We start from the raw sequence: 13,197 nt of genomic DNA on the forward strand, positions 1-13,197 counted from the left end.
ACTAGATAATTCATTCAATATTCTTGACTGGAATGAAATATTGCAGTTTTCTACCATAACAAGGATAAAATGGAAGTTCTTACCTCCCAACGCATCTTGGTGGGGAGGGTTTTACGAGCGGTTTATTGGCACGTTGAAACAAATTCTTCGAAGAGTGTTAGGTAGAGCATCGCTTTCATTCGTCGAGTTGCAAACAATACTTTGCGATTGTGAAGCTACTATTAACAATAGACCTCTGACTTACATAAGCAACAGTCAAGATGAACTTCGAGCATTAACTCCATCTATGTTTATACAACCGCAGGCACAGTGTGAAGTAAGAGATTTAGATGAAATTGATAGCAAGTCATTGAATGTAAGACCAAAACACTGTCAAAATATAAGAGACGCTTTCAGACAGCGGTTCAGAAAAGAATATATCAGTACGTTAATTCAACCTCGTAACAAGAAGTACGCTCAGCTACAGTGTGGTGATGTGGTGCTAATAGAGACAGAGGATAACAGACAGATTAATTGGCCGTTAGGTATAGTGGAGGAACTTTATGACGGTACAGATCAATTCTCTAGAGTTGCCAAAGTTCGTACAGCTACTGGACATAGAGTAAGGCCTGTTCAACGACTATTCCCATTAGAAATACGACACAACGTTACCAATAATCATGATAGTGATACATCTAACGGGACAATGACTGAACAAGACATGACAGAAGAAGTCCATGACAACACAGACTCTACGACCCCAGTATTACGTTCACGTAGTGGTCGCGAATTAAGACCACCACGATATCTTAACGACTTCACATGTTAATTATTATAACAACATGTACAGTTTATCATTTTAATATATTTTAATATTTAATCTGCTGCTGCTTTCTCTTATTTCCAAAAATAATATTGGCTGGAAAGGTTTTAGACTTTTTATATGTATAAAACATTGATTCAAATATTATATAATTCAATTTTTCTTTCCTAAAACATTATTTGTAGTTATATTTGCAATAGTTCTGGCCATCGTAGAAACACTTTTATAGAATATGTCACTTTGAATACTGAATTTTTGTAATGTCAACATGTACAGTTTATCATTTTAATATATTTTAATATTTAATCTGCTGCTGCTTTCTCTTATTTCCAAAAATAATATTGGCTGGAAAGGTTTTAGACTTTTTATATGTATATTGACATTGATTCAAAATATTATTAATTCATTGCTTTCCATCTTTCTAACACGTTCTATATAACTTTGTAACAAGAATGTTCTAACAAATAATTTAAAATTAAGATAGTAATTACTTACTGCATGAAGATCTTTGGGAGACAATAGTAGGGTATCCCGAAGGTGTGGTTGTACCAGAAGCGACAAGAATCCGTCAAGATCGGTAAGCCTTGTCAAAAATTAATTTGACGTTAGACGGTCCAGCCATAACTCATGTACGGAACTGTAAAACCGCCAAAGATGCTTGGAATAAGTTGAAAAAGGCATATGAAAACCGCAGTATGGGTCATAGAATAACTTTAGAGAGAAAACTATATAAATTCAATCTCGAACAATTTTCTGGCATAGAGAGCATAAATGATAATGAGCACCGAAAAGATATAGGAAAAGTCATAGGATGCTTCCGTTGCGGCAATTCTGTTAGGCGGCCTTACATCAAAGTATGAACCACTTATCATGGGACTAGAGAATAGCAACATTGAAATTACCTCTGATTTGATCAAAACTAAACTTTTAAATGAGTTACCTCGCGATATGGAGCCTGTATCGGCATTAAAGACAAGGACCCGTCCAGATAAATATAAGACGCAGAAGAAGCAAATTGTATGTTACGATAGCAAGGAGCCAGGACATAAACGAATCTTCCGTATCGAGCGCTCACGCTCTTGGAGCAAATGATGGCTTACAAATGAACTTACAAATGAACAGACGTGGGTAATTGACATACAGAAATATACGTTTTTATATATGTAATAAAACCATACAACTATTGAAACAAGTTTATTACATTTATACATACTCGTTATTTAATCTTCCTCCTCCTGTTGAGAACATAACATAAATAATAGCGGTAACAATATAGACGCTAAAAGCTCTTGAGTAGTATATTCTTTGCCAAAGAGTAAAGTAAATATACCAAAAGGAAAATAGTAGGTACTTATAGGTACTGTGTATCTGTACAAAGCACACTACACACTACACGGATATTACACACTGGAAGGGATCAGCCGAGTAGGTACCTACACGACACAACACCAACAGTTTAACACTATTATTTAATAAGTTATTGAACACGTATGACACACACTTTTTCTGTTTTTTTTTAGTGACAATAATCAAAGAGGTTAGTCCTAGTAATTAATCTCGTCATAGATTTTATATTAGTGCTACTTAACCTTAAAAGGTATGGTGTTTACATAGTTGTAAGACGCTATAGTAAATAAGTTCTCAATTATATGTATGTATGAAAGAATATCTCTACCATGAAAGTGTATTAAAAAAAAAGAAATTGAAAAATTTACAGATGATAATATTTTTTTGTAGAGAACAATTTATAATTCCTAGTTCTGACAACATTATCTTTTTATAGTATTATACATATATAAAACCTTAAAAAAAACTTCTAGTATTATTATTTTTTCTTTTTCCTGAGTTGAATCTGTGTTCCGAATTATAAAAAAAATAAAAAAGAAACAAAAAAATTTATATATATCTATTCAAAACTGCTTAAGTTTATTTCATTAAGATTATTTCTATTTCTGTTCCCGTTCCTATGTATTTCTATTTATTGAGGACAGGAGTACAGCGTGCACAAATATACTTATTTTTCACTTATTAACTATTTCACTTTCTTTAAAATCGTGACAAGTTAGTGTTCTCAAAAGTGAAATAATTTAGGTAACACACCACAAATGAAGGAACAATATTTTTTCAGTGATTACATTACCCTATAACTGCATTAATTAATATTTTAATTCTAAAATTGTGTATATTGGGGAATGTAATGTTAGTTATCTTAGCGTTGTTTGGTCCGTACTAGAATATTGTTTGACAGTTAAATGTTTTAAGGTTGGCAACCCTGTGGTGGTGTCTAATCTGTAATTTAAATTATTTTAAATATGGCCATACTGCCACAGCTTCTTTTTATTTTTTAAAGCAATAGAGCTACTTAAGATAAAATATTTCTTTTAATAATATAATTTACTTTAAGAAATAGAATAGATATTATTTCTATAATGATTGTCCTGTCCTAATTTATGTGATCTAATAAAATTGCGTTCCTACCAAACTCTTCCTTGTCGTTTCCCAAACTTGTCATTGTCGAAAACACTTGTTGCCAAACCGTAATAATTATAAAAAATAATACCATGTTGTTTTTCCGTTGGTTTCTTATGTGTTTCGTTTTCACTGATAATATAATTGTGTATCTTAATAGATTTGTAGTAAATTGAGAAGTTAATTATAGATATGGGTATAAAATTTTTGGTGTACGCGTGCGGGCGATGGCGGGAAGTACGCCTCGACGGTCGCGTATGCGGTTGGGGCGGCCGGCCACGGTTCATGCGCATGAAACGCGGCAAATTGTGTTTAGTGAGCCAGGCGGCGGTGCTGCGCGGGCTGCGGGCGCTGGCGGCAGGCCAGCCCACCACAATCACGGACGGACCGCCTCTACCACACCTCAGGTACTACACAATCTGCTGTTTTCGTTACCCGCCATTCTGTCATGTTTATACACCAATACAGGTTAATTGCATACATATATATATAGTAAATAAACATGTCTAAAAATACCATTTATTCTTTTACTCAAAACGGGTCATTGGTTTATTTATGCCAATTAATAGACAGGCAATGAAAAAAACAATTTGTTAATTTATTCAGAAAAACTTAGCTTAAAATTGAAATATTAGTGGATGAATTGAAATTTGCTTTAATATAGCTAGTGAAGCCTTCAAGGAAGATGGAAAACAAAATCATATAAAAAAAAAAATTTGAATGTGCTAAATGAATAAATGACTGTTTAATTTTAAATTTTTTAAATTTTGACTGATACTTTCAGCATGTTTTTTTATATTCACCTTAATTATTAACTATAATCAACATCACAACCTGCCCCGACTACACAAATTTTCGCAGAGTTTCCGAGAACGGACATTTTGCATTCCAGATTTCATTTTGAGGACACCGAGACTCATAATTCTAAAAATGAACAGTCTCATTTGATTTTGGACGTCTGGTCGTGTTTAACATGTCTTGTGTTCATGTTTGTACGTACTGGTTACATGTTTGTAAAATTAGTAGTTCAAGTTACAAATCATTTAACATAACACCACAAAATGAACTTAACTTTAGTATTTGGATCAAATTACACACCGTGTGCAAATTACTGCTGTAAATTTGTAATGTAATGTTAACAGTAAATAAAGGCTTTTATTATTATTATTATTATACACACAGTGTGCAAATTATATTTGCAATCAGTTCAGTAGTTTAGGACTCCATCGCAGACAAACAACGTGACACATGATTATATATATTAAGATATTTCTCTGGAAATGAGATATGTGCTTAACATATAAAAAATGTATTTTTTATTATAAATTTGTATTTAAGTTTATAATTCTTTTATAATACATTCTTGACTTGTCTTCAGTTCTGTTGTCAATAGTGTATCACATATATATTCTTATATGTGATACACTATTGACATCATATATATACATATATATTAGAGTCTTTTTCTATAGTTTTCATTTTAAATTCCACACAAAGTCGCGAATGGAGCTAGTATAAAATAAAGCGACAACATGTACACCACTGAGGTTATAAAATAAACTTATACTTTTTGCAGACATGATCCTCACGCCAAGGAGCCGCCCAGCCCCAAGCGTGAGCATGTGCATGGATGCTGCCATGCTGCCCAGTGCTGCCGGGGCACAAATGCACACAAGTAAGTACATCATATTTTGTTTAAATTGTCTTTGCAAGCCTAAAGGGTGAGTATTCATCATTAAGGGTTGTCCATCCCTAATATTTTATTTTTTTATAATGCGGCATTAAAAATATATACAACCTAATGTAAGTTACATTGAAGCACTTTTTTTTTTTGGTCATCACATTTTGTTTTTTCAATCTAACACTCATTCAAAAGCTGTCTCATTATAAGAAGAATGAGCAAGAGACTTGTGTGTTGCTCTTTTAAATAATTTAATTTTAAGTAATAAAAGTGTGTGATATATTCACCTATGAGCACTGATTCAATTAAATACTCAAATAGAGAAAATCTAAATATACACTAATATATACACTGGACAAATCGGGCTGAAATTTGGCATGCAGGTAGATGTTATGATGTAGGCATCCGCTAAGAAAGGTTTGAATTAATTCTACCGCCAAGAGGATAAAATAGGGGATGAAAGTACGTATCAAATTTTGTCAATTTTGAAACGATCGGACTAAGACTTTGCATGTATAAAGGAATTTGATAAATCCACCCCTAAGGCGATATTAACGCGAACGAAACCGCGGGCAAAAGCTGGTATTAAATATACAACCAACTGGCTGAAATAAATGGATAGTTACTTGAGTAATAAAATAAATCGGCCATAATGTATCTACTATACACGTAAATACAACGGTTTCTAGATGAGTTTGAAATCATATTACCACCCTAAGTCAGAGCAGCACACTCTGTTTTTTAGTGGATTATAAATGAATGGTGCACCCGCCTGCGCTAACGGTATACGCTGGCAGCACCAGTGGAGGATGATAAGATGAGCATGAGGTCAGGTCAGTATAATCAGTACAATTAGCACATTGTGACAAATTCATCAGAAATTTATCACGATGGTTTCCAAGGGAACTGCGTGGAGGTGAACCTGACATGGTACATCTAGCAATGGGGTTATCAATCCACATTACTAACAATCACCTGTCCCCTCCAGCACAGTGTGTTGTGGCATATTGAGCGGAGCGGGGCAATGATGGTTACTGGTGGTGTGTTGTGTTGTTGACAATGGGAGTGATGACAGACAGCCGCCGTCGGTGCGGGAGGTCAGCTCGGCGACCACGCAGCCCGCCAGCGTCGAACCCGCTACCACCGAAACCAGCACCAAGCCTGCCAGTACTGAGCCAGCGGCGCCCCTCGCGGTCTCTTCTGGAAACAATATAGACTCCACACCACACCTAGCCAAAGGTAGGTTCAAGCTATATTATACATAAAATTGTCATTATGTAGAATTAATGTTTATTTACATTGTGCTACTAAGAACCTAAAATTAAAAAGCTTAAAAAATATAATATAGTAACTAAAATATATTATTAAAAAAAGTCCCTTTAGGCAAAGTTCCGAAGATACTGGCAGCGTTCCCTCTTTGAATGGCTAGACTAATTCTTTGTCCGAGGTAGCTGCCAGCTCAGTATGCTTGATTGAAAATTGAAAAAATAAAAACAGATTAAATTGTGCACTTATATAGGTGTGTACATATAATAACATCTATATATAAATAAAAGTGGAGTCTGTTTGTAATATTGAAATAACCGTTTTTTACTGCATGCATATGATTATAAATACGGTACATACACCAAAATAACATTTTATTAAATTTTTGTCTGTCTGCCTGTCGGTCTGTTTGTTCCGGCTAATCTCTGAAATGGTTGGACCGATTTTGGTCGGCCTGTAGCTGCTGTAATAAGGAGTAACTTAGGTTACTTTTATTTTAGAAATATTATTTTATTTTAGAAAAATAAAGTTAAATTCCACGCGAACGAACGTGGACGTCGCGTGTACAGCTAGTAGTAAGTAGTAAATAAAACAAGTCTATATATAAATTTTGCTTCAAAAAGATTTACACAGGATGTACTTAAGTATTGTTAAGTATAAGAACTTAATTATTTAATACGATGTTCAGTTGTGTACTTTTTAAACTTTCTTTAACATTTAATCTTCAGTACGAACTACTTTTGCCCACTAGCTACCTGCGACTTTGTCTGCATATAAACGTTTTTATAATATAACTTCTAAACTAAAAATATCCTAAGTTACTCCATATAACATTAGCTTTCTGCAGAAACTCCACAAAGTTCACATTATATTGTAGGTCGTTCAACAGTTTAATTTCTATTTACAGAGCAATTTTAATTATTGTTTATAGATACAGTGACAACAAGTGATAAACAGACAGAAACTACAAAAAGTCGCGGCGCGAACAAATCAGAAAACACTAAAACCGCGTCCCCTCAAAAGAAATCATCTGGTAACCGTGGCCGCAAGCGTCGGCGGTCGACGTCGAGCTCGTCGACCGCGGGGGGCGGCCTCGAGGAGGTCGTGCGCAGGAGACAGCCCAAGAGGAAAGTGGTGGTCGCCAGCAGCGACTCGGAGCCGACGCCGCCACCCTACACCACGCAGGACGTGAGTCAACTAACAACATTGTTATAGAATAGAATAGAAAATCATTTATTCAAATAAACTTACATTGAAGCACTTTTGAATAGTCATCACATTTTTTTTAATCTACCGCTCATTCGGAAAGCTGTCTCATCACAAGAAGAACGAGCGAGAAACTTGTGTGTTGCTCTTTTAAATAATTTTATTGTTACTTTACATTTTTAAGTTGAAGTGTGTGAATACAAACCTCCAATTAGCACTAATACAATTAAATACTCAAATACAGAAAAATTCATTATTAAATATACAACCAACTGGTTGAGCAACTAAATAATAGTAAATCAGTCGTAGTGATAGGAGCAGACTGTCCCTACAAGCAGCACTCGTTCACGAGTATGACAGATGAGCCAGCCATCACTGCGCTCGACCATATTTATTAAAGTAGTAATATTGAAGTAATCGTTTTTTACTACATGCATATGAATATAAATATGGTACAATACGTAACCTACCTAATACGTACCTAAATAACATTTTTAAAATTTTTGTCTGTCTGTCTGTCTGTTTGTTCCGGCTAATCTCTGAAATGGCTGAACCAATTTTGACGGGACTTTTTTGGCAGGTAGCTGATGTAATAAGAAGCTAAGTTATTTCTTATTATTTTATACCCAATAAATAATACTTCTTATTACATCAGCTACGTTAGAAAAATAAGCTTAAGTTCCACGCGGACGAAGTCGCGGGTAAAGCTAGTTATTAATGTTTGCTCTGTGTTATTATGTATTAATATCTGTTGTCTATGGTTTGTTGCGGGTGTGCAGTCTAGTGCGGAGGGTGGGGACGCCTCCTACAAGGAGGTGACCATCGACCTGGAGGACCTGCAAATGTTGCGCGACTTCCTGGAACGCGACAACGTGTGGGGCGTCGACCTCCACGAGTACGACACCAGCGAAAACTACAAGGTGACAAACTCACGCACGTACACGTCCACGTGCACACGCACGTGGACATTGTCAACTATATCCGGACCAAAAGTAACCTGGCAGTAAGGGGGACGCTGGAGTCGAGTCACAACGCGAGTTTCAAGTCGTTCGTGGCCCGGGTCCCACCAACACGCTGCCCACCTCCATGGAGGAGGACTACTGGCCGAAGGGTGTCTGTCGGCGGTGCGAATCGGCGCTACCGTGGCAGATCGCCGTCGTCAGCGCCGTGACCACACGGACAATATCAGTATATTAGTTTTAAAATATCAATTCCGATGTATGTAAGTCTGTAAGGTATTTATAATAAGGACCATTAGTAGCCTGAATTAAATAAATATAATATTTCAGATGAAAGTGCTGTTCAACATCACTCCGCTGGTGATGGTGGCGCGGTGTCCCCGCATAGCGGAGATGTTGCGGCGTGGGGCGCCCCGCCTGGACTCGTTCGCGGCCCGGCTGGGGCTGCAGCGCCGTCGCGGGGACTCCGACGGGGACAAGGAGAACCGGCTCGCGACCCGGGGACGCGGTCAGTTAAGTAGAAACGGAAGCAGCAGAACTGCCGCCAAACATACCGATGACGAAGGTGACGTTCAAGATAAAATAAAGAATAGATTGAGACCGTCCACGACGGCCAATAAGAAGGACGCGCATAATAATAGTGACAGAGCGGGTAGATCACAGACGACCGCCGAAGTCGATAAGGGTGGTGGCAGAAGTAATAAAACACGGAAGCAAAAGAGAGGCAGTAGCGGTGAATTTGATACTAACAGTAACAAAGTGAGCAGAAGAACAGCGAAGCGGCAGGAGCAGAGGGGCAGCAGTAGTGAGTTTAAATCGAAAGTACCGCGGTATGACAATAATGTGGGCAGTGACAGCGAGAGTGAAGTAGAGAGACAGAAGAGGATGAGTGTACACAACGTGAAACACAGTAATGGTGCACCGAAGTTGGAGCAGAGGCGACCTGATGTTAAATAGTGAGTACAAATTAATTCAAATTCAAAATATCTTTATTCATGAAGGTCTATTACAGACTCTTATGATATGTCATGGAAAGATTCACAGGATGCCATTGGTGTCTTCTGTGATCTCTCAAAAGCGTTTGATTGCGTCGACCATAGGACTTTATTGCTTAAACTAGAACATTCCGGAATTAGAGAAAAGTCCTTAGAACTCATTGGATCATATCTGTGCGATAGAATTCAAGTAGTAGACATTAAAGGAAGTAAGTCCAAGGGGTCAATTATAAAAATGGGTGTACCCCAGGGTTCTATCCTCGGCCCATTTCTTTTTCTTGTTTACATAAACGGCTTACCATACTAGTTTCAAAACATACTTGACATTGTATTGTTTGCTGATGACACATCACTTATTTTCAAAGTGAAAAGAAATAATAAGGATTTTAGTAATATAAATAATGCTCTTGAAGATATTCTTAACTGGTTTACATCAAATAATCTAGCGCTTAATTCAATGAAAACAAAATGTGTTAAATTCTCTTTACCAAATGTAAAACAAGTAATGACAAATGTTAGTTTGAATGATCATGTTTTGGACTTTGTTGATGAGACTTCTTTTCTTGGTATTGTAATAGATAATAAATTGCAGTGGGGACCACATATATTCACACTGGCCAAAAGACTTAGCTCGGCTGCTTTTGCTATCAGAAAAATTAGACAGTTAACTAATACTGCAACAGCGAAGCTATATAGTATGGTATTATATTGTGGGGCAGGGCGGCTGATGTAGAATCAATTTTTATATTACAAAAAAACTATCCTAAATTTGTTCAATATATAATTAAATATTGTAATGTGTGAAAACTGTGAATCTGTAAATAATATAAATGACGCTTTAAAGAAACATGCTCGCTATAAAGTTCAAACTTGTGACGGCGTGGTGCCTCTCAATATATATATGAGTGCAATGATGGCTGGCTATCCGTCATACTCGTGTACGGGGCTGCTTTAAATGGTCTGTTATTTACACCGATTAGAATTTTTTTTATATAGCATATGCTTGGTCACTATTCTCCCAAATTTGAATTGAAAAAAAAATGAAATAGTGTTGTTGTAAATATACAACATTAAAAAAAAATATGCCTAGTTTGTCAGTTCTTCTCATCTCGAAATCATTCCGAACTGACGGTAGATTTGATATATCATAAGAGTCTGTAATAGACCTACATGAATAAAGACATTTTGAATTTGAATTTGAATTTGTCAAATCTACCATCAGTTCAGTATGATTTTGAGATGAGAAGAACTGACAAGAAACTCTGAAACATGTTTGAGCACCATGATGCTGGACTTGTTATGCTCCTGAGTAGACGCTACTTCTAAAGTTCTGCTAGTTAACAATAAAAATCTAAATATGAATTTGAATTCCTTAAATATAATATAAAATAAACGAAATATCTCCTTTGGAAAGTTTACACTCTATCCTGAGGAGATAAAAACCATCGCTCCTAAGAATGTCCTTCAATTCTCGTCTCTAACGGGTCTAGGTAGCGAACTCTGAAAAAGGGTGAGCACAATAGATGTATGTAGGTCGCAGTGCTACAGGTTTCAACTTTTGACAATAGCCCAAACTTCCCCAATAGAATAAATAGAATAAAAATTACAGATAATTTAGGAAACCGTTGGTGTTGTTGTAGCGGCGGTCCGCGCGAGTACTCGCCGCTGGAGGACCACGCCATAGTGGCGTGGATCAACAACGGAGCCCGAGCCAGGAGAGTCAACGGGAACCTGGTGTGGCGCGAGCTGGAGCCGGCCTACCCGCGCCTCACGGGCCTCGGTGAGTGTAACCCCCCGGGGCCGGCCCACGAAACCTTAACTTTGACTCTCCTCGGCTGATTTGCTGCAGAGTTTGCGACGCCAACTAACACGAGCTGTTTTTTGGTGCTGCATCACTAAACACAGAAGTGATCTCCTCAAAGCACTGCAGTAGGACGGACAGCGACAGCGACTTTGTTTAATACTATGTAATGATAATGAAGACATGCGTGGGGGTCATACGCAAGTTTAGCGATATCGAGTAATAATGATTCTAGCTTCATTTAATATTGTTAAAATATGAGATTTTTGTCCATTATGGACGTGCGCCCTGACAGCGTGTGGGTCGGTTTCAGAGCGGTCGTGGCACTCTCTCCGCAACCGCTACCTGCGGCACGTGCTGCCCGCGCTCCACACGCTGGCGCTGCCCCCGGACCAGGCCGCCAGGCTGCGGGCGGCCGCACACCACGGTACGTACACACACGCACACACACACACACACACACGCACGCACGCCGCCACTCGGGCCCTACCCACTAGCGGAACAACAACGTTTCTAGTATCTTCACCGCGCAGCAACTTTCTTACTTTTAAAAAACTCAGAGATTAACGAAGAAAGATTAATCCGTGAAAGTACTAGGAGAAAAGATCTGCAGTCCCAAATAATTCTTAAATTATTACATTTAAATAATAAGACAATATATTAAATATGGATTTCTCTCTTGTGCTCTTAAATATACAATAGTCAGTATTTTGGCGCCAAAGTTATTTCACTTTTTTAATATAAACTAAAGGCAACGGAAAAAAACCAAACAGTTATGTTTATATTATTACAATCAGGGGCGCACCGACCTAAGGGCTTTTTTCCCTGCAGTCCAGTGCCCCGAGGATACAAAGGGCCCCCAGTCCCCACTGAAACGATATTTAGAAAATAAAAAAATATCTAGAATGTTAAAAAACCTATCATAAGGTTGGCAACCCTGAGATCAATCAACCCATGCAGGTGCGCGTCTATCAAAAGAAACGGGGAATTTCTGGTCGCTTGTTTTTGGTCGGTGTATATATTTAGTTGAGTGATATAATAAAATAGGGCCCTAAGTATAATTTAGCCCGGGGCCCTAAAATTCATGATCCGCCTCTGATTACAATTAACAAATTGATAATAATTATAATAAATCCCACTTTGAATATTGTTCAAATTGGGATACTTAACGATTGGTGTCAATGAATGTGTATTATTTGGTGTGTGTGTGTGTGTGTGTACGTGCGCAAAGGCTCGCCGCAAAAAGTCGCGGCCGCATGCTGACTGTAACCAAGCGCGTATTTGTCGCGCGACACCAGCGCCTCGTCGCGCGACACTCCCCCGCCGTCGCGCGACAGACGCCCGCCGTCGCGCGACAATGCGGGCCATCGCGCGGACAACGGTACACTATACAATTATTTTTTCTCAATACTTAGCATTTCATTTCAAACAGTTATAATTAATACTAGCTCTTACCCGCGGCTTCGTTCGTATTGAATCCATCAAATAACTTACTGGCTGCTAGATGGCGTTGAAGTTGCAAAATATTGTTATATTATTGTTTGTTTTATATATGTCAGATTTTTTAAAAGTATGATCCTATATACATTCTAATATTTCTAATGACGTGTAGAAAAATTCATGATGATCGGTTTAGTAGTTTTTGCGTGAAAGCGTAAGAAACATCCCTACTTTCACATTTGTAATTAGTAAAGATTTGCTAGTATTTATACAATCTATACATATAAATAAAATTGGAGTGTCTGTTTGTAATATTGAAATAACCGTTTTATAAAAAAAGAATCGCTTATAAAAAAATACAGCACACAGGCGGGCGCACGCATACCGCCTCTTCACTTTCGGTCGCAGCGACAGACTACAGACATTCGAAAGGTTAAACATTATTGCATATAAATAGCTATAAAAAAATAATAATATACATATATATATATATATATATATAAACACCTCTTTGGGCACTTTGTTGATAAACGAAATGCCGATTCCTCCTTTTGCACTGGACTTGACTCCTATCGCGT

The 13,197-nt window shown here is 37.5% G+C and overlaps 1 protein-coding gene across 1 annotated transcript; it reads left to right on the forward strand.

The window, feature by feature from the left end:
- The first annotated feature begins 3,295 nt into the window (after positions 1-3,295).
- Positions 3,296-12,349, forward strand: LOC131849081 (uncharacterized). The gene is made up of 8 exons (XM_059199068.1): positions 3,296-3,678; positions 4,848-4,946; positions 6,028-6,191; positions 7,150-7,406; positions 8,204-8,344; positions 8,714-9,339; positions 11,019-11,158; positions 11,493-12,349. The coding sequence occupies exons 1-8, from the start codon at positions 3,464-3,466 to the stop codon at positions 11,744-11,746; spliced, it is 1,896 nt and encodes a 631-aa protein (XP_059055051.1). The 5' UTR covers positions 3,296-3,463; the 3' UTR covers positions 11,747-12,349.
- The last annotated feature ends 848 nt before the right edge of the window (positions 12,350-13,197 follow it).

Source organism: Achroia grisella, unplaced genomic scaffold (assembly GCF_030625045.1).
Source record: "Achroia grisella isolate CSIRO2021 unplaced genomic scaffold, CSIRO_AGI_Agris_v1 utg633, whole genome shotgun sequence".
NCBI classification, from domain to species: Eukaryota; Metazoa; Arthropoda; class Insecta; order Lepidoptera; family Pyralidae; genus Achroia; species Achroia grisella.